At 38.2% G+C, this 20433-nt stretch overlaps 1 protein-coding gene across 1 annotated transcript; it reads left to right on the forward strand.

Moving 5' to 3' along the window:
• Positions 1-1688: 1688 nt before the first annotated feature.
• syt12 (synaptotagmin XII) lies at positions 1689-17968 on the forward strand. The gene is made up of 8 exons (XM_026920062.3): positions 1689-2201; positions 11242-11298; positions 11412-11605; positions 11702-12067; positions 14157-14372; positions 15617-15737; positions 15825-15958; positions 16528-17968. Exons 2-8 carry the CDS (start codon positions 11253-11255, stop codon positions 16699-16701), a joined length of 1251 nt encoding a protein of 416 aa, XP_026775863.1. The 5' UTR covers positions 1689-2201; positions 11242-11252; the 3' UTR covers positions 16702-17968.
• The last annotated feature ends 2465 nt before the right edge of the window (positions 17969-20433 follow it).

Raw genomic sequence — 20433 nt, forward strand, 5'->3', positions numbered from 1 at the left:
ACATTAGCATAGTGTTAGCTCACTTCACTAACACTCGATTGTAAGTTTGGATGTGTACAGTGTACGTGCTTAGCAATGAGATGCTTTCCATGCCACTGCTTTGCAGGATGTTATCTAGGTTTTGGAGCCAGAATTTTAATTCAAATTTTAGGTATATGTTTAGTTCACTTTTCAACTTAAAATTAAAATTAGAATTTCCACTGTATTTTATTATGTATATCCTCTTGTGTATTCAAAATATGAAAATTTTGTTATACTGTATAACTTGAATGCCAGTCTCATCATATACAGTAATAAGGTTTGCTTTGTTATGTTCTTGTGGAATATCATTTGCTGTAGCTGAGCAGGTTATTCTGTAATTGATGTTTTGAAATCAAATCCACGTGTCCCTTTTCAACTTTGAGCACCGGCACATAAACTTTAAACATGGATAGAGGAAAGCTGAACTTTGGACCAGGTCACACTATCTGCTCAGCAGTCAGAAAACATTTTCCTCCTGCTGACAAGCGTGCACTAACAAGGATGAGTGGGTCACAGTTCAGGAGTTGCTGTGCGGTCCTAATGACCATAGCTGAAAACAACTGAGATGTGGGTACCCTGTACAGGAAACAAGGCATCTATGGCCTTCTATCTACTGTATCTATAGTCTATAGTCAGTTACCATGAACAACAGTTTTGACGTGGCATCTGTTCTAGCATCTGTATATCTGCTGTGTGTGCACAACAATGCAGCTTTTTCCAACACACACTTGGATTTTTAAGCTCAGTAAATCCTTAAGGGTAAACTGCAGGCTGAATACTGTTTTATGTTTGCTATCCAGCTAGTCAAAAGTTAGTTTTAGGTGCTATATAGACTATATGATCGAAGGTATGTGTACACTGACCATCATTAACATGGAGTTGCTCTCCTCTTTGCTGTTATAATGAGCTCCACTCTTCTGGGAAGCTTTCCACTAGATGTTGGAGCGTGGCTGTGGGGATTTGTGTTCATTCAGCTACAAGAGCATTAGTGAGATCAGGCACTGATGTTGGTGAGGAGGTCTGGGGTTCAGTCGGTGTTCCAGTTCATCCCAAAGGTGTTCAGTGGGGTTGAGGTCAGGGCTCTGTGCAGGACACTCAAGTTCTTCCACTCCAACCTTCACACACCATGTCTTCATGGAGCTCGCTTTGTGCACAGGGGCATTGTCATGCTGGAACAGGTTTCAGCCTCGTGGTTACTCTTAGCGAAGGGAAATTGTAATGCTACATCATACAAAGACATTCTATACAACTGTGTTCTTCAAACTCTGATTTTAAGCAACAGGCATCTGTGAAAAGTTTCTTCTTTCTCTCCTGATCCTCTCAGGGGAAACCTTGCAAAAAAAATTTGCTGGCAAAAATAATCTAATGTGCTCTCTGAATTTTTTTCTCAATTAAATGTCACCATGAATGGAAATATTTGATTTCATTTTTCATGATGTTCATGATGTTTAACCCATGCTTTTGCGAGCAGCAGTGAAAAAAAGGATGCATGTGATGTTCAGTGATGACCCTGACCACCTAGCCAATCAGTACAAGGAAATATATGTGTGGTCAGTAGCTATGGTGCATGTTTTGTGGGCGTTGCTTGGGAGGCAACACTGAAAGGAGGGGCTGTGTTTATTTGAACATACAGTTTCAGAAAAATAATAATAATAAAAATAAAAACAGTCCTATTTTTAAGCAATACTGCTTAAATAGCTGGTCTTTCCTGTGCGTGCAAGTACAGATGTGCGTATTGCAGATGTCTGACTGTTGCGTGTTGCTTGTGAGAAACAAAACAGTGGAAAGGGAAGAAAATAAGAATTCGGTGGGATGTGAACTTTATGATTGTGTTACATTAATAGAGTGATGAAGAATAAAGCATGATTGCGGCAGTGTGTTGTGGCGGAGCACTGGAAGTTACACTGCAGGGGTGGGACTCCTGCATTCTCTCTCTCTCTCTCTCTCTCTCTCTCTCTGTTCTTGGAGAGGATGCCTCTGCCGAAGCCCACCGGTCACACCAGCGTCCAGGATGCGCTCTTGAAGCTGAGGATGCTGTCAGTCTGAGCCCAAGGCAACCCGTTAATGCGTTTGGTTTGGTGGTTCAACGCAGCTGATGCGTATGGAGAGAGGAGCGTGAGAGGCAGAGGAGGGAGAGCGGAGTCCCTCATCCCCTTACACCGAAAACCAAGTCCTCTAAGGTAGGCTTTAAAACCCGCCATTCCTCACACTGCCTGCTCACAGACAATGCATGTTTACTACTCCGGGAGTACACGGGCTCACTGCGCGCGTGCAGACATGCTGTCCGTATAGGGGTGTGTGTGTGCGTGTGTGTGTGTGTACATAAAGTATATACTGTGTACATGGCATCCAGCTTCTTTGCATTATACATATATATAGTACACAGTATATGATACCGTGTGTGTGTGTGTGTGTGTGTGTGTGTGTGTATGTATACTGTGTACATGGCATCCAGCTTCTTTGCATTATACATATATATAGTACACATATGTGTGTGTGTGTGTGTGTGTGTGTGTGTGTGTATACTGTGTACATGGTATCCAGCTTCTTTGCATTATACATATATATAGTACACATATGTGTGTGTGTGTGTGTGTGTGTGTATACTGTGTACATGGTATCCAGCTTCTTTGCATTATACATATATATAGTGCACACACATATACAAACACATATATACGCGCGCGTGTGTGTGTGTGTGTGTGCATAAAGTATATACTAGGTACATGGTATCCAGCTTCTTTGCATTATACATACATACATACATACATACATATATATATATATATATATATATATATATATATATATATATATATATATATATATAATGCAAAGAAGCTGGATACCATGTACACAGTATACACACACACACACAAACACACACAAACACACGTATATGTATACATATACGTGTGTTTGTATGTGTTTGTGTGTGTGTGTATACTGTGTACATGGTATCCAGCTTCTTTGCATTATACATATATATAGTACACACACATATACACTTGTGTGTGATTATTTAAAAAAGGGTTTGTGCCATATTGTAGATTGTGGCTGTGAACTGGGATTGCTGTTCCTTTCTGTAGGGTCTTAGCAGGAACCTTCACACTTTACCTAAAGCAACTGTCCATTCAGCACCACACACACACACACACACACACACAGAGTGAGAGAGAGAGAGAGAGAGAGAGAGAGAGAATGAGCAAAGGTTTCTCATGAAAAAAGAAACTGTGCTCTATGCATAATTTATAAAGCTTTCATGACCACTGCTCATGCACACACTCTTACTCATGTGTTATTGCGTAATTGCACATTATGCTGTGATGTTTTGTTTTCAGTCAGAGGTACAGAGAGCTCAGGCCAACTATCACAGGCTTCCTGTTTCCGGACGCACCAGTAGGTTCTCTACAGTCTCACAAGGCTGATATCCAGTCCTAGACTCTGTGTGTATGTTGACTTTGAGTGGAATATTTACACGGCTGTGTAATTTTTTTTTAATTAACCCATCTCTCCCCTGATGACAGAGTTATATTCACAAGGTTGTCATGGTCACCATCATTCTGTGTGCCTGTGCTTTGTGCCCAGTGCATCATTATTGTTTGTGGTGTAAAGGGGGTAGGGTCTTGAGCCAGCTCATTATTTAACGCCTACACACAATCAAACAGTTGTCTTTTAACACGCTGTATTCCAGAGGCTGTGCCAGATACCTCAGACAAAAACACTACAGAGACACATCTAGTCTATTTCTCAGATGACCAGAATGGGACAGATGAACTGCTTTTGTCATTGGGATTGATTTGGGTGTCCATCTGCTGTGAGTGGGTGCAACTGAAATCTTTATCCTCATCTCCCAGGCATCATTGCAGAGTCTGGCAGAGAGAGCGTGAGGGAGAAAGTGTTTTGTCAGGGGAGGTTGCTATTAAGAATGCCACAGCTCTTTGTATTTCATATCAGAGAATCAGTGTCTCATAATTTGAAAGTGTCTTTGGCCACCACTTGGTCACGATGCATGTGTGTGCCTGCTCAGCCAGAACCCTGTGTGTGTGTGTGTGCTTGCTGCGTGCCAATACTCTGCCACAGTGCTGTGATGGAGTGTGTGTACTTGGCCACGATGCAGTTAATGTTATCATGACTCATTCCAGAGATTAAAAGGAAAGTTGATTTATTAGTAAATGCACACTAGCTTTGCTCCTACGCTGGAATGAGCTGACAGTGCAGAGTACTCCCCCCATCAGCTTCTCTTGCTTTTCTCGCAGAACTAATGTAGGCCCATTATTATTGATCACTGCTGTTTTAGAATGGATGACCAATATAGGGAAGTACACATTTTCATTTTTTTTCCCTCAGCAGGGGCAACCTGCATCTGTCTCTCTCCATTAAATTCAGATTCATCAGCATTTGAAGGCACTTTATTGGCAAGAACGAATTACTGTGGCCTATTCCACATTAACATGGGTACATTTTACAACTCATCTTATCAGGGCTGCTGCTCCATTCACAGTAAAAAAAAAAAACATTTTAGACCACCAACACCACTCTCCAAATGTGGATGAATCATATGATTTCCACAATTCCAAGATGCCAGAACTTATAATGAGGTCATTTTATGTACAGTATGTGCTACTTTAATTCCATGTTTGTCCACTTTGTGTAGTACTGTAAGTGACTCAGGGGTGTCCAAGTAAACATGTTCAAAATGCTTCAAAATACACAAGGTCATGGATCAGACACCTGCCGTGCTGTTTTCTGTCATTTCAGTGTTTCATTGTGGACAGAAGAATTTGGGAAACAGACTAAAAATGCTGATGTGGCCAAAACATTAAAATAGTATTTTTAAAAATTACCCTTGTTAATGTGTTTTTCTCCTGTACTGTGGTTTTCCAGCTGGAGTGATTTTCACAGCTGACTGGATGCACTTTTTATTCAAAATAGCAAGTGGAAAGCCTGGCGTTGTAGCTTTGGGTAGTAAAAATACACAGTTCAAACACACAGTGCATCTGTTATATTATCAGACTCACATAAGAGGCGAATGATATCATTATGCTGGGGAAATCTGCTTCTCCAGGAAGTAACTTTCCCCAGCACTCTTTGCATGATTGAGTCAGATTGCATCTGTGTTTGGCTTCATCTCCATTCTTATGATCTTCACACACCCACATTTGCAGAAAATAGACTTCTGAAAGTTTATTGTGGATGTGGCTTATGTCATATATGGATCCAGAAATTTCTAAATGGATCCTCAGAACAGAACTAACAGAACTATATAGTTCATTTACTACTACTACCACTAATAATAATAATAATAATAATAATAATAATAATGTTACCCATTGTCCAATAACTCTTTATTAACAGTGCAGGAAGACAATCATTTAACAAAAACAGAATAAAGATTTGGTCTTTATTCCATTAGCTTCACCATTACATTACATTACATTACATTCATAATAGGAATATATAGAATAAATATGTGTGATAAATTACATTAAAACAATACAATGCTCAGTTGTAGTTTATAGCAATCAGTGTTACTCAATAACAATTATTTGAATTAATGTCACTTCTACAACAGCTATATGGACACTAAACTATAAACTGTAATCCTGTTTAAATCTTCAAGACTTTGACGATCTTATTTTTGCACATGCAGCTGTAAGTGTCTTATTTAAACCCTGAATGACCAAAACAACTTCAAATTACAGGCGTGTTTCATCAAGATTCTAAAAAGGGTGTCAACTATATCAACTATATATTGCTAATTTGAAGACTTTTTAGCTCCCTCCATGCCTCTTTACATTAAACAGACTTCTGTCATGCAGACATTATTCCATGTGCATGTCTTCATCATTGTTATCATGTCATAAATTTAAAAATAGCCAATGTTAGGGCATTGTTACAGATTAGCAACAGGATACGCAACTAAAGCTAGCAAACATTATAACTAGCTGAAGAGAACTACCTAGCTTCTGGTATTTCTCTATTTTAATTTTATTTACTTTTTATTTTTTTATGTACTGTTGAATATAGACTCAACTTTTTCATGTTAGAAGACACCTTAATTTGCTTAGATAGATAAAATGACTAGCTGTTGTCTAGCTAACAACATTCAACATTCATCAGCAAGTTCTGGAAGAAAATCAGTCACAAAACTAAAGCTGAAAAGAGGCTGGCTGCTACAACAGGATAATAATCCAAAACCTACTTCAAAATTCACCATGAACTACTTCAAAAAACACAAGCTGAAGCTTTTAGATTGGCCCTCACAGTCCCCTGACCTGAACATCACTGAAAATCTGTGGGTCGATCTTAAACATGTTGCGCATGCAAGACGGCTCAAGAATATCTCAGAATTAGAAGCGTTCTACAAGGAAATGTTGGTGAAAATTCGTTAAACATGAACAGAAAGATAGCGACAAAAAGCGTTTGCATGCTATCTCTGCCAAAGGTGGTGTTACTAAGTCCTGATTTAGGATGTTCAAACTTTGCACATGCCACAGTTACTATTTATTCAATATCAGTATGAAATATAAAGTAACTGTACATTCAGAGAGCAACAAAATGTGTAATTTGGCCTGGGGTGCCCAAACTTTTGCATACAATTGTATGTAATTCAGCTGTTTCTAAATTAGTGAATTATCATGGTGGGAGAAGGAATAATTATGGCTAATAATTCAGGATATTAAGCAGAAATTCTTAAGAGAGCCATTAGAAACCACTTTATGGTGCAAAGGTTCAGTATGTGGATATTTTATTGTACTGCTGAAGACCTGACATTCTAATCGGATCATTTTGACATATGATCTTACAGATTCTACTCCAGAGTTCATTAACACAGGCTTTTATGTACGTTCTTTCAGACTCTCATTTGCGCCCCTCCCTTGCACACATTTTCACAGCTCTTCCTCTCTCTGATTCACACACGAGCAAAAACGCAAGTACATTTTCACAGTATCACACAGTCATATGCAGCGCTCATCGTCAGCGTCACTTCTGCAGTCTATTCATAGCAGGTTTCACCAGTGTGCACAGAAGGAGGGTTTGATTCAGTTAGGGTTTCATAATACTCGAGTTTTAAATGCAGTCTTTCTTTTTATTTGAGTGCTGGTCTCAGTCAGAGATATTGTTATTCAGTTGCTCAATTGGATGACCTGTGTGAGTGTGATCTTCTGATATGACAGCCAAAACGTGTTTATATTAAACTATTATTCTAGATACATCCAAGTATGCACCATCAGTGTGCAATTTTAGGAAGAATTTGCATTCCAAGTCTTGAGTACTTGATGGTTACTCTGTTTTTCCCAAGTTCAGTCTTAACCAACAAGCTAGACACTATACAAATGCTCATACAGTACTTTAAGCATTAAGGTAATAAACTGTGTCTTATAAAAAACTACTGTGGCAAGATAAAGTAGGTAATTGTGTATGGATAATATAGATAACGTGTCAGCATGGAAGGGTACACATATAGAGAAAAATAATAAAGGAGAACTTAATAAAGGAGAACTTTGTAGCCAGTTATGAGCCTGGCAACCTTCAAATTCTCTTGATAATTGTAGCTCTCTGATACGCCTCTTTGTTGCATGGCGCTTGGCCTTGATGTCAGTATTAATTTCTCTAAATAGATGTGGCAGTATCTGACCTATTCCTAACTATAATATAGATGCTCTACTAAATTAATTCACTGCTGCGAATTAATATCGAGCTCTCGGGTATTTATAGTGCTCTGGTATTTTGAAAAGAGTAAATTCTCTAACAATCTGCATCAGTGAACTATTTTGTATTAAAAAGGAGGACTGAGAAGAATTCTTAGACAGCATCAGTACAAGTAGACATAAGAGAGACCACAATAGGAGCAATTTCTTTGTCTTCTTATCCACTTTTCTTCTTAAGAACATATGTGAAGTCAGTGTAATGAGTTCTGAATTAGGTATATGGCACTTTGGTGAGATAAATTTTATGGACTTGTGGTAAAAAAAAAAAAATTGTATTAAACTACCTTGTTGCTGGGGATACCTTCATCTTTTGTACCTTTCGTATGTCTCTGTCACCTTGTACGTAGATATAGTGTACCTTTGACCATGATTTAAGCTACATAAATGATCAGAAGGTCAGGGGTTCAAGCCCCAACACCTCCTTGCTGCCACTGTTGGGCCCCTGAGCAAGGCAGGGGTGCTGTATCATGGCTGACCCCTGAGCTCTGACCCTAACTCCCTAACAAGAGCCCATATTGTCCTGCTGCTTGAAGGTACCATCCCGGCAACAAGGAAAGGTACAGTTAGGTACCCCTTTCTCTAAGGTGGTATTATGCTCTAATATACATGATTAGTGTTGTAATGTCAGTGAACCCCTGACGTCTCTGAAATTCACTCTGGTTTCACACTTGATAATCTCACCAACATCAAGTACAGTTTAATATATTATCACATTATTATCATTTGGAGTGGATTGTGCATGTATCCTACCAGGCATGCATTATTGTTCTTTGTGAAACCAGACGAGGGCTAGAAACATAAACAGAGGTATTCATATTAATTTATCTCAAGTAGAATTAGATTATGGAAACAGAATATACAAGAACACAGCTTTCCTTGTGTTGTTTTGTCTCCACTCTTTGTTGAGGTGGATATAAAAGAGAGATAGTAGAGTAATTTCTTTTTCTGGCTCTCAAGCTCATTGCTTTTTTTCCCATTTTCTCCCTAATATAGTCTTGGCCAATTCCCAACCAACAGACAGCCCTCTCCTAAAGAGTCCTATCATAAAGAGTAGCTGCCTTCCTCCAAGACACTTGAAGCCAGTTCATGCTATATCACAGGGCAGTGTAACACACTCAGAGGAAAAAGAACTATCTGCCCTCTTCTGCATACATTTGCTCAAAGATGCCCATGATTGGCTAGTGATTAGAAGGGGGAGGGAGAGAGAGACAGAGAGAGAAGGAGACAGAGAGAGACAGAGACAGAGAAATAGAGAGAGACAAAATTAAACACACACGTCAAACATTTGCCAATCTATCAGACAGTGAAAAACTCCCCTTCCTACTAGGAGAAGATAAAGACGGCTGTATATTAGCAGCACAATACGTCTCAGCCTGCCACAGTATGAGGGACAGCAAGTGATCTGCCTTGCCCTTGTGTCTCTTCTAATTGTTATGATTGCTCTCTGTTATTAATATTGTTTTATATTTTTTCTTACCTTTATTAGTAAATTCACTTTTATTCTGTAATTTAACTCATTTTATCCTTCTTTGTTTTCAATTATTCTGTATATAGTGCTTTTATATTGTCCTTAATTTATGTACATTGTTTGCACTTTTTTGTTTTGTTTATTTTAATCTATTAGCATTATATATTTTTTGTTTTGTCTTTTTATTTTATTTCTTCTGTTTTTACACTACCCTTCCTTTGTTCCTGCTTTGGCAATACAAATGTACAATTATCTGTCATGCCAATAAAGCATATGAAAACTGAAACTGAAACAGAGAGAGAGAACAAGACAAAGAGACAGAGAATGAGAGAGATAGAGTGAGAGAGTCAGAGAGAGTATGAGAGAGAAAGAAACAGAGAGAGAGAGAGAGAGAGAGAGAGAGAGACAGAGAGTATTGAGTATGTGTGAGGTCTAAGTTGCTGTCACTGTGCTGCAGTAGCAGTTTGACTTGGCTTTACACTTACATCGTTGATGTCTGATGAAAAATCCAGTTTTTCAGGAACACAAGAAACTCTAAAAATTTCAACAAATTCCAGTTTATAAATAGAAAAACTATCTTCTTAAGATCATCAGTGTACATTTTTATATTTAAAATGCATTTATATTTAAAATGTGTATTGCAGACAGCAAACATGGACATATGGAGTCCTTATGATGGATTTTAATGAGTAATGTTAAATCACAGGTATCTCTTTCTATTCTTTTATATTCCTGTCCCTATGAATATACATTTTGACATAGCAGAGACTAGTGTTACTACTTTTTTATTGTCATGCTAATAATTGAAATGTGTAAATGAGCAAATTGACTCTTCTCTAGGTTTTGGTTGAACTGTAAATCACATACCCATGGGTAAACGAAACCTATGTGCTAGGAAGACACTTTACAGCAGTTTTACCACGACCAGCCTGTCTAGATGTTAATTTGCAACACGTTATTGCATTAAGTGGTGGCTATTCCCTGGACCTCATGTGCACCAATTTTTCAATGTCAGTTTTACCAAATATGGCTGGGACATTAACCACGACAGTGCACCTGGGATACGTGTGCCGTCTATACACGGTGAACAAATAGTGACCTCGTGCAGCCCATTATCTCCAGTAACTCAAAACTCTTTCATGCAAACACACCTGAGCTGTATAAAAAGACTGCATGATCATTCATTGCCAAACACAGAGATTTTGCTTTGTGTCTGAGGAAAGACTTTAAAATGGATTTGTGCGTCCCCAGGAGCAGTGTTGGAGAAAAATAATTTAAATTCAAACAGGCTATAAAAAAAGTACAAATCATCATTTTTTATAAATAGACTATTACTCTTATTACATTACATTGTGAATAATAAGTCCATAAATAAAGTTCAATCATTTAAATAAATTTTTAATGACTTTTAATAATTTATATACCTTGTTCATGTAAACATCAAGTCGAAAGCCAATCAGCTTGCAGGTTCTGGGAACATTTTCCGTTTTTTCCCTCAGAGAACACTGCAGCGGAATGGAGAAGCACGGTATTGACGGATATTCCTGGCAGCCAAATGACATACTTGTTAAATAAATGGAGTGATTTATCAGCTTTCCATTGGTTATTTAGATGTCAAACTAGAAAAAGTGAAAACCATGAAAAGTGGAGATGAAATATGATGTAATGTTCCTGCCTCTCTGCAAGTCAAAGGGTGGTGTCTCTGTCTCTCTCTTCTTGTCTTTCTTTCTCATTTGTAAACATACTGACAAACCCATTTCCCCAATTCATTCCTCTAAATATTACACTATACATTCTGAGTGTTTAGGCTGTTAATATGAGAGAACTGCACATTCACCCTAAAAATTAGGATTCTCATAATGATTTTTGGGATTTGTTTAGAAGTGATATTCATACGCTTGTCTCTTGGTACCCCTGTCCTTCTCAGAAACCAAGCTGAGCATTCAGATGGTATTCTCTTCTCTGTTCATAACTATAGACCCACAAGAACATTAACTCCTTAACTCCTCATTTTCCTGTTCTTCATTCTCTTTCCAGGCAGTGGGACCATGTCCTCTTCACATAGCCGGGACATCTCTGACTACCATGTCAGCGGTAAGAGAAAAAGAAACAGGTAGAGAGGTACTTATGTACTTACTGATGTGTTGTGTTTCTGATAGAGGATTTGTATGTGTGTGTGTGTGTGTGTGTGTGTGTCTGTGTGTCAGTGATCCGCAATCCTCCTGCCTGGGAGGAGGGTGTGTACCTGCTGGGGTTTCTGATTCTGCTTGGCATAGTAGGAGTAAATCTGTGGAAGCTATGGAGGTCTGGCTCTTTCCCTGCTCCCTCACCATACCCTAACTTCAATTACCGCTACCTGCAGGAGAAATATGGCAACTCTTACTCTGAAGTCAGGCAGAAGGTAATAGGTTTCATTTGTTTATTGTGTGCAATGATTCTGCCTGTAAAAACCTGCCATGAACCTTCCTGGTTTGGGAATATATGGTCTATTTTATAGTGTGTTGCAGCTTCTAACCACCGAAGAGCATCATCAGCAAGCCGTAAGCCCAGCCTGCAGCTGGCTGACACTCCTGACGGCTTTCGCGAACTTGGCCCTCTGGAGCTGATGAGCCGGGAGCTGGAGATGAAACGCTCCGCCTCGGTTGACTCGCTGTGCTCCATCTCATCTATTGCCCAAACGTTTGGCCATGACGTCACCGTGGGCCAGCTGGAGGTGACGCTAGAGCTTGAGGCACGAACCTCACTATTACATGTCACCCTGCATCAGGCCAAGGACCTGCTGGAGAGGGAGGAGGAGAATTTTCCCGGCTGCTACATCACTGTCACGCTGTTACCTGATGAAATCAATGTGGGCGTCACACGGGTGAGAAAACAGCAAGAGCAAGTCATTTGCACAGTCTTACCAACTTAGTTTTTTTGACACTCTCAGAAAAAAGGGTATTAAACTGTACATTTCCTTATAACTTGGGTGGTGAAACTGTAGTAAATCACTCATGCCTTACAGAGCCCCTGTATTATCATGTACGCTTCACTGTGGTCCTGGAAGCACGATATTTCTTCTCACTGTGGATGGAATGAGTGAAAATGTAATTAATTTGTGATACATCCAACACACGACCATTGGAATAATCAAAACCTAGCCCAGATGCTCTGATCATCAGTGACTTGTGTCTCTCTAGGTTCTAAAGCGCCTCAGTAGCGCTGCATTAGAGTATATATACCGAGGATTATCATGCTGTTTAAACTACCACATTCAGCCAGCAGTGTCAGAGAGAGAAAGAAGGAAAGAATAAAAGAAAGACAGAAAGAGAAAGAGCGCTGATATCAGCACAGCTGCTCAGCATGGTTCCAAAGCGAAAGGGCTGTGTGCTCTTCTTCTTAGCACATAAATATGGATGCGAACATGTCGCAGTGTGTTAGAAAACTCTGAACTGATGGTTTTGTACTGGATGCTGATGAAATGTGGATGCAAGCTCAGTTTTGCAAAGAGGCATTGTAAAAATGTAACATTTTTTTACGTTCACATTTTCTTTCTTAAACATTTGCACTGCATTTCTGTAAAAGAAGTGAAGTAATTAGGAAATGAGCTACTTTTGGGTCAAGTGCTCAGGAATGTCCTGTCTCAGTTTGGATAAAAGCGTTGGCTAAATGAGCAAATGCAAACGTAAAGAATAATCATCTCAAATGAATATTTCAGTTTCTGGAATTCTTTTTTTTTTTTGAACTATCAACATAATGTTCCTGATGTTCTTGAAAACAATAGTTTGAGCATGGCCTTCTCTTCATGTTCAGCACTATGGAGGTGTTCAAGCACTGCTGCTATTCCCCCAAACACTTCCACCGTCAGATTTTTAATCACATTTCACATGTCAGCTGAGCAGGCGGTTAGTGTTACAGGCGCAACTCTTTCTGATGATGTGGAAAAAGGTCTCTGACTTCAGCCTTTCTCAGCATTGGTGTTGTTCTAAAGAGCTGAGAGCAGCGCTGATGCCTTTCCCACTGCTGACACAAAATGCCCTCCGTTTAGCTTGCTTTCAGTCGTACTAAATTCTTGGAATTTGGAAATCCTCATTGTGCCAAGGTGTGTCTATTAACACCATCCTCAACTGTTCCTCAAACATGGCAAAAATGACATCTTAGCAAGTGGAAATACCTTGAATATATTGAAATTTATCTAGTAATTCCTATCATAAAATTATAAAATGCCAAAAAAAAATTTTCAGATTAGAATAGTCTTGTTCTATTGGCAGATAATTTTTAGCATTTATTTCTATGAAGAGGCAAAATTATCTGCCAATGGAATAAGAAAATTTAAAGCTTGAAATGAGTAAAAAAAATGTCTATAAATAGGATTAATAATCTTATATTTGGTTTACTGCAATCTACTAGATATCTTTGATTCAAGATGCTTTTACTTGCTAAGTCATATATTGCATTGTATGTAATCAGTGCAGGTACATTTAAAAGAAAAAGCATAACATCACTGCAGAAAAGTGACATCTTAGCAAGTGAAATTATCTTTCTAGACAAGCTTGAAATGATCTTGTTCTATTGGCAGATATTCTTTTGCTAATTTTAATTATTTTTTTTCTAGAAAGAAACAAAATTGTCTTTTGAAAGAAATGTTAAAGCTTGAAATGAAAAGTCTAGATATAGGTTTAATAATCTTATGAAAATATGAAAATATGACTTGCAGTGATGCAAATGACATGTTAAGCATTGTTTTTTACGGTGTTCAATCAAGATATATAATGAAATACACCAGAAATTAAGCAGTCATACAGTATTGCAATAAATGGCTGTTTACCTGCATATAATTATTAGAAGGAAATACTTTTGAGGAAATGAAATTCTTAATCACAGGGTAGCGCTCCCATTTTTATGAGAGTAATTTTCTCTCTTTATTTATGTAGGAACTTCGCCACAGCTAAACAATGTGTTCTCTCCTGCAGATTCAGAGCAACGCCTTCACCGTGTTGTTTGATGAGCGTTTCTCTATTCCACTGGAAGCAGCAGCTGTGGAGGAGTACAGCCTGCGTTTCTCAGCATTTGGAGTAGACTTGGACGAAAGGAACATCAGTGCAGGACAGGCTGAGCTCAAACTGTCTGATCTGGACCTGTCCATAAGGCCTTTCGATGCTTGGCTGTATCTCCAGGACATTAATAAGGTGTTGACATTCATCAGCATGCTTCATCACTCAGTAATGTTTTTACAGGTTTTAGGAATTACATCTGATGCTGTCATATAAGCAGTAGCAGTAGTCATTAAGACTGAGATTCAGACAGCCTTCAAGTCCACACTTCAGCATTATATTTCATAACAGCAACTCCAGAAACATTTTGATATTGATTTATCCTAGTAAAAAAGTTTGTAAACAAACACTAATGTCATTTACTTGAAATAATTATTACTTCATTATCTTGAATGAGTCAACAGGATTCTGTTGTCATAGCTAGAAGTAACAAGCTAGTAACTTAACATGTGTTAGCCTAACACGTCTTACTCTGAATACTAGCTAGATGGAACATGTGGAAACCAGAAAGCAAGAAAAAAAATCGACTAAATCTTATTGAGTAACTTTACTTTCTTGCCAGTGTTTTGGGTCCATTTCTCCTCTTCAACTTATTTCTTTTTGTGCTTTTGCACCCCAGATAGGTATGAACACTTCACAATTGGCACTTCTTCATGATCTTATGACATTAGTCACATCACTTACCTAATTTAGCTATATAAATTGAAGTTTCTATTCTTTTCACACCAACCACTTGAACAACCACAAAACCACAATGAACAGATATACGGTTAACCTCTACGAGATGGAAGAAAATGAATATTTTGTTCGTACTGCAGTCAAGTGTCAGAGCAATATTTCAGCCTTTAGCACTATTGTACATTGGTTAAAATTAAAATGTAGTCAAAGTTATAACTGCCACAGTGTTTTGCACATTATATTTACTAAACTTGTGAATTAAAACACAGAAAATAATACTCCACATCAGATCAGCAGTTGGTGTAAAATGAAAAGCATGCAGTGTTGCTGCAGTGTAAAATGGGCTTAATCTGCAAACCTAAGGTACCTGATCCATGTCCATTTGTAGTTTAAGACTTTTAATGGAGTTATATTAAAAGTAAATGGAAATATATAATGTCTTGCAAGCTTTGTATCTCTCCCTCTTGCATGCGAGTAAAAACAGCCGGCTCCCAGGGCACACGTCTGACTTGCACAGCACAGCATTGTTGCTCTCTGCATTAACATATCTCCAGATCTTGCTCCGGATGTAGGACGTAACAAATGCCTGATTAATGAGTTTGCATTTGAAGCTCAAATGCTCAGCCACACCCACACCGCAGCTCCAGAGTAATGTTTTTGTGTATTGTGGGTTGTGACTTGGTTGTGTATTGGTTCTACAGGCTGTGGATGCTGTTGGAGAGATACTGCTCTCACTCAGTTACCTACCCACTGCAGAGCGCCTAACTGTGGTGGTGGCTAAAGCGAAGAACCTGGTCTGGACTAACGGCAAAACCACCGCAGGTGAGCATGGTTTTTACTCTCACTTTCCTGACTGCACTCCTTCCTGTCCTGCTTTTCTAACATAATGCCCACTGTGGATTCGAACAGATCCGTTTGTGAAGGTGTACCTCCTCCAAGACGGCAGGAAGATCAGTAAGAAGAAAACCTCCATAAAGAGAGATGATACTAACCCTATCTTCAATGAAGCTATGATCTTCTCTGTGCCTGCCGCTGTGCTTCAGGTAAAATATCACACTTAGCACAGATTATTAATATGTTAGGGCTAAGAGTTAGATACACTAAAAATAGTGCTGTCTGTCTGTAAGGAGCTCAGGGCTCAATTTCAAGGGAGATGCAAATAAAGGACAAATATCATCCCTCCTGCTAAACATTCTTCAGATGAATGTTATTAAGTGATATCAATATTACTGACTTTTTACTTCCATCACATATTTGAGATTTATATACCATGGAGCCCTGCTTGTTTTGGGAATCCTTCATGTCAGATATTAAGGTTAGTGTCAGGGCAACGCAGCATGCCTCAACCTTGAGAAAGATGAAAGAAAGCCCTACATTACAATCTGTGCAATTTCTTTACAAAGACAGAAAATACAGCTATGATTAAAAACTTTATCCAGTCAAAGATGTTTGACATGTATCTGAATTTATAATCTTGTTTTTTGTTTTTGTTTTAATTACGCTATATTGTGTACATCAGTTTGCTGCATAACTCACTATCTGGTTTTTATTGTTTTTATTTCCAGCTGTTTTTTTCTTGACTGTTTGTGTAATGCCTGCGTTCTATGTACAGGACCTCTCTCTAAGAGTCACAGTGGCTGAAAACACAGAAGATGGGCGTGGTGAAAATGTAGGTCATGTGATCATCGGGCCAGAGGCAAGCGGTATGGGCATCACTCACTGGAACCAAATGCTGGCAACTCTGCGCAAACCCGTCTCCATGTGGCACCCGCTGCGGAGGACCTAATCTGATTTCTGCCCTCCCATTCCCGCCTGCATGGTGCCTACTGTCTCCGTGACCCAACCATAAAGACTTCTAAAAGGTCAAGAGGTCGTCGTTATTCAGGAAACCGCTATCTTTTTAAAGCAGTTGCACAGCCAGAGCCACAGAGCAGATTGTAAAGGAAAGACTGAAACTCTGCCTGTCTCTGCTTTAATTCCCAGGTCCTTTTATCCAGGTTAAATCTGTCTTCATTTGTAGCAGTTATAACAGGGTGGCTGACCTGAATGAGCGCCAGTCAATGCTGCGTCGTAGTCATTCGTTCAGTTGTGTTAGGAATTAGTGCAGCCACATTCTAATACCTACAAATTATTATTATTATTATTATTATTATTATTATTATCATCATTATTATTCGGTGTTCTGTGTGGTTTTATATTTTTATGCTCAGTAAAAAGCAATAGAACACACATGTATGTATGATGGACAGACTTTTAATTTCTTTGTGAGATTGCAGTAGTTCAAAGAGTGTAAAAATAAATTCTTGTTAAATTGCAGTTACATTCCTGTCCATCAGAGCCTTTCTGCAATGGCAGTACAGACAGCTAGAAACAGAGACAAGCTCTGTTTAGTATTGCGGTGGAATGTGAATGCATTAAACATGGATTATATTTGATATTTGCTTTTATTTTCCACATTCGTCCTGTGCCCTATGTTTGCCTGCACTTTGGAAATTTATTCCGAGCATTATTAATAACTTGTTGGAAGTCTTTGCTGGGTTTTTTATGCATTCTGTCTAGAGAGATTTGTAAAAAAAAAAACAAAAAAAAGACGTCCTGCCTCCAACTGTTACTGACTACTATGAGGAGTTTGGCAATAAAATTTCTCTCATTCAGCAGAAAGCCAGTTAACATTCACATTCAGATAAAGGCAAAACACTATAAACTTCTCTCATTACCTAATTCTGCTACATATTCCTTGTCTGAAGGCAAGTCTCTGTTCAAAAACATGGTAAGAAATCGTATTCAACTAACCAGGTTCAAGTTTTCTTAATGTAGCCTACACGACTAGCGTAAGTCAACTATCTCAGTGCAGCATTTGAGGTTTCCATTGTACACAGTACTCAGTTTCATCCTGTGCCAAATCAACCACTAGAGAAGCAATATTTTATTTAGGCTTGAGTCTATATTATGTTTGTGATCAATAAGATATAAAAAAAACATTTTGCAGTGCATGAAAGTGTAATAGATATGGTATATTGATGTTCAAATATACAATTCTTTAAATAAAGAAATGGCTCAGATTGTTTTCTTGTCTTTTCAAAGTAGCAATGTAGCTCAGAAACCTAGTAATCATTTGTTTTTACAAGCAAAGAGACTACATGGATCATTATTATGAAATTAGTGTCTTCAGCAAACTTTATCATTTTCAAAATGTTTAAAACCTCTAGTTTTTAAATATATGTTATAAATTATTATTAACAGCAATGTTTTTGATGAGCTAATAGTCATTTCAAAATCAAGCAATTCTTTTAATGTCCCCCAGGATGTCCAGCTAAACTCAATAGAAAAAATCCAAGAATAATTATATGGTAATAAATGGTAATAAAATCCAAGAATAATTATAAAAGTTCAATAACTTGACCAGTTATTGTGTAACCAAACTTGCCCTGATTCACTCACAATATATTTCCTCATATTTGTGTATTATTTAATATTAGAAATGATTAAACATAGGTATGTATAGGTACAATTATTTGTCAACTCTTTCAATTTACATTTAAAATGTAATTTCCCTTTTAAAATAATGTATTCTTTCATTAAGTAACTTGTGATTTTGAGGAAGTGACATCAGTTTCTTCATTCTCATGTTAGTGAATGGGAAAAGACCCAGATTTGCAATTTAAGTTTCAGCTCCACAAAATTGCTTTTGAGAATAGTGTTCTGTCATTTTTTACAAGTTTAGTTGACCTTGATATATTCCCCAATATATTTCCTTACAACGAATGTGTTTTATAGTTTTGTTTTTTTTTTGGTGATAAATAAAAGGGCGTGGTTGATGAGATGATTGATAGCTTTGGACATGACAGTTGAGCCTCGTGAATGTGCACACTTTCCAACACCTAAAGCTCTTGAAAGTTCTGTATCAAAGCCTCAGCAGAGAGTTCCCTGCAGTGTTTCTGGTATTTTTCTTATTTTCATTCTTTTGTCTAAGCTAGCTTGTTGTACTGCTATTATAACTAGAAAACCAACCCAAGTGAACAAAGTGATGGCATAAAGCAAGGCAGCTAAAACAAGCTAAATTTCATAACAATTTTTGTTTGATGTATGACCTTAGCTAACACTTGAAGTAGTTGGGTAAGGTTAGTCAGTCACTAGTTTTTAAACAAACTGTACTGACAGAATGAGCAGAGTATAAAAGAGCACTTCTCCATTCAGATCAGTAACTTACTGCAGGTGTCAGAGCTAGATGAAAATCAAGGAGAGCAGTGTTTTCTTTATTTGCAAAAAATATTTTTTATTTTTACCTTACATTAGTGACTGACTAGTTATATTACTTTGATTACAATGATGGATAATGTCAGCTAGCTAGCAAATTTACACACCCTATCATACCTCTACAAACCCTATCAAACCTCGACAAACCTCTACATGCCCTATCAAACCTCTACAAACCCTATCAAACCTCTACACAGCCTCCTATCAAACCTCTACAAACCTCTACACATCCTATCAAACCTCTACACACCCTATCAAACCTCTACACACCCTATTAATCCTCTACAAACCCTATCACACCTCTACAAACCCTATCAAACCTCTAGACAACCTAACAAACCTCTACACAGCCTATCAAACCTCTACAAACCTCTACACATCCTATCAAACCTCTACACACCCTATCAAACCTCTACAAACTTCTAAAAACCTCTACAAACCCTATCAAACCTCTGCACACCCTATCAAACCTCTACAAACCTCTACAAACTCTATCAAACCTCTGCACACCCTATCAAATCTATACAAACCCTATCTAACATCTATGAACCTCTACAAACGTCTACAAACCCTATCAAACCTCTTCAATCCCTATCAAACCTCTACAAACCTCTACACACCCTATCAAACCTCTACAAACCCTATCAAACATCTACACACCCTATCAAACCTCTACAAACCTCTACAACCCGTATCAACCTCTACAACCCCTATCAAACCTCTACAAACCTCTACAAACCCTATCAAAAATCTACACACCTTATCAAACCTCTTCAACCCCTATCCAACCTAAACAAACCCTATCAATCCTCTACAAACCTTTACAAACCCTATCAAACCTCTACACATCCTATCAAACCTCTACAAACACTATCAAACCTCTACAAACACTATCAAACCTCTACAAACCCTATCAAACCTCTACAACCCCTATCAAACCTCTACAAACCCTATCAACTCTCTACACACCCTATCAAACCTTTACAAACCCTATCAAACCTCTACACACCCTATCAAACCTCTACAAACCCTATCAAACCTCTACAAACATCTACAAACACTATCAAATCTCTACAAAACCCTGTCAAAGCTCTACACACCCTATCAAAACTCTACAAACCCTATGTAACCTCTACAAAACCTATCAAACATCTACACACCCTATCAAACATCTACAAACACTATCAAACCTCTACACACACTATCAAACCTCTACAAACCTCTACACACCCTATCAAACCTCTACACACCCTATCAAACC

Source organism: Pangasianodon hypophthalmus, chromosome 9, assembly GCF_027358585.1.
Source record: "Pangasianodon hypophthalmus isolate fPanHyp1 chromosome 9, fPanHyp1.pri, whole genome shotgun sequence".
NCBI lineage: Eukaryota > Metazoa > Chordata > Actinopteri > Siluriformes > Pangasiidae > Pangasianodon > Pangasianodon hypophthalmus.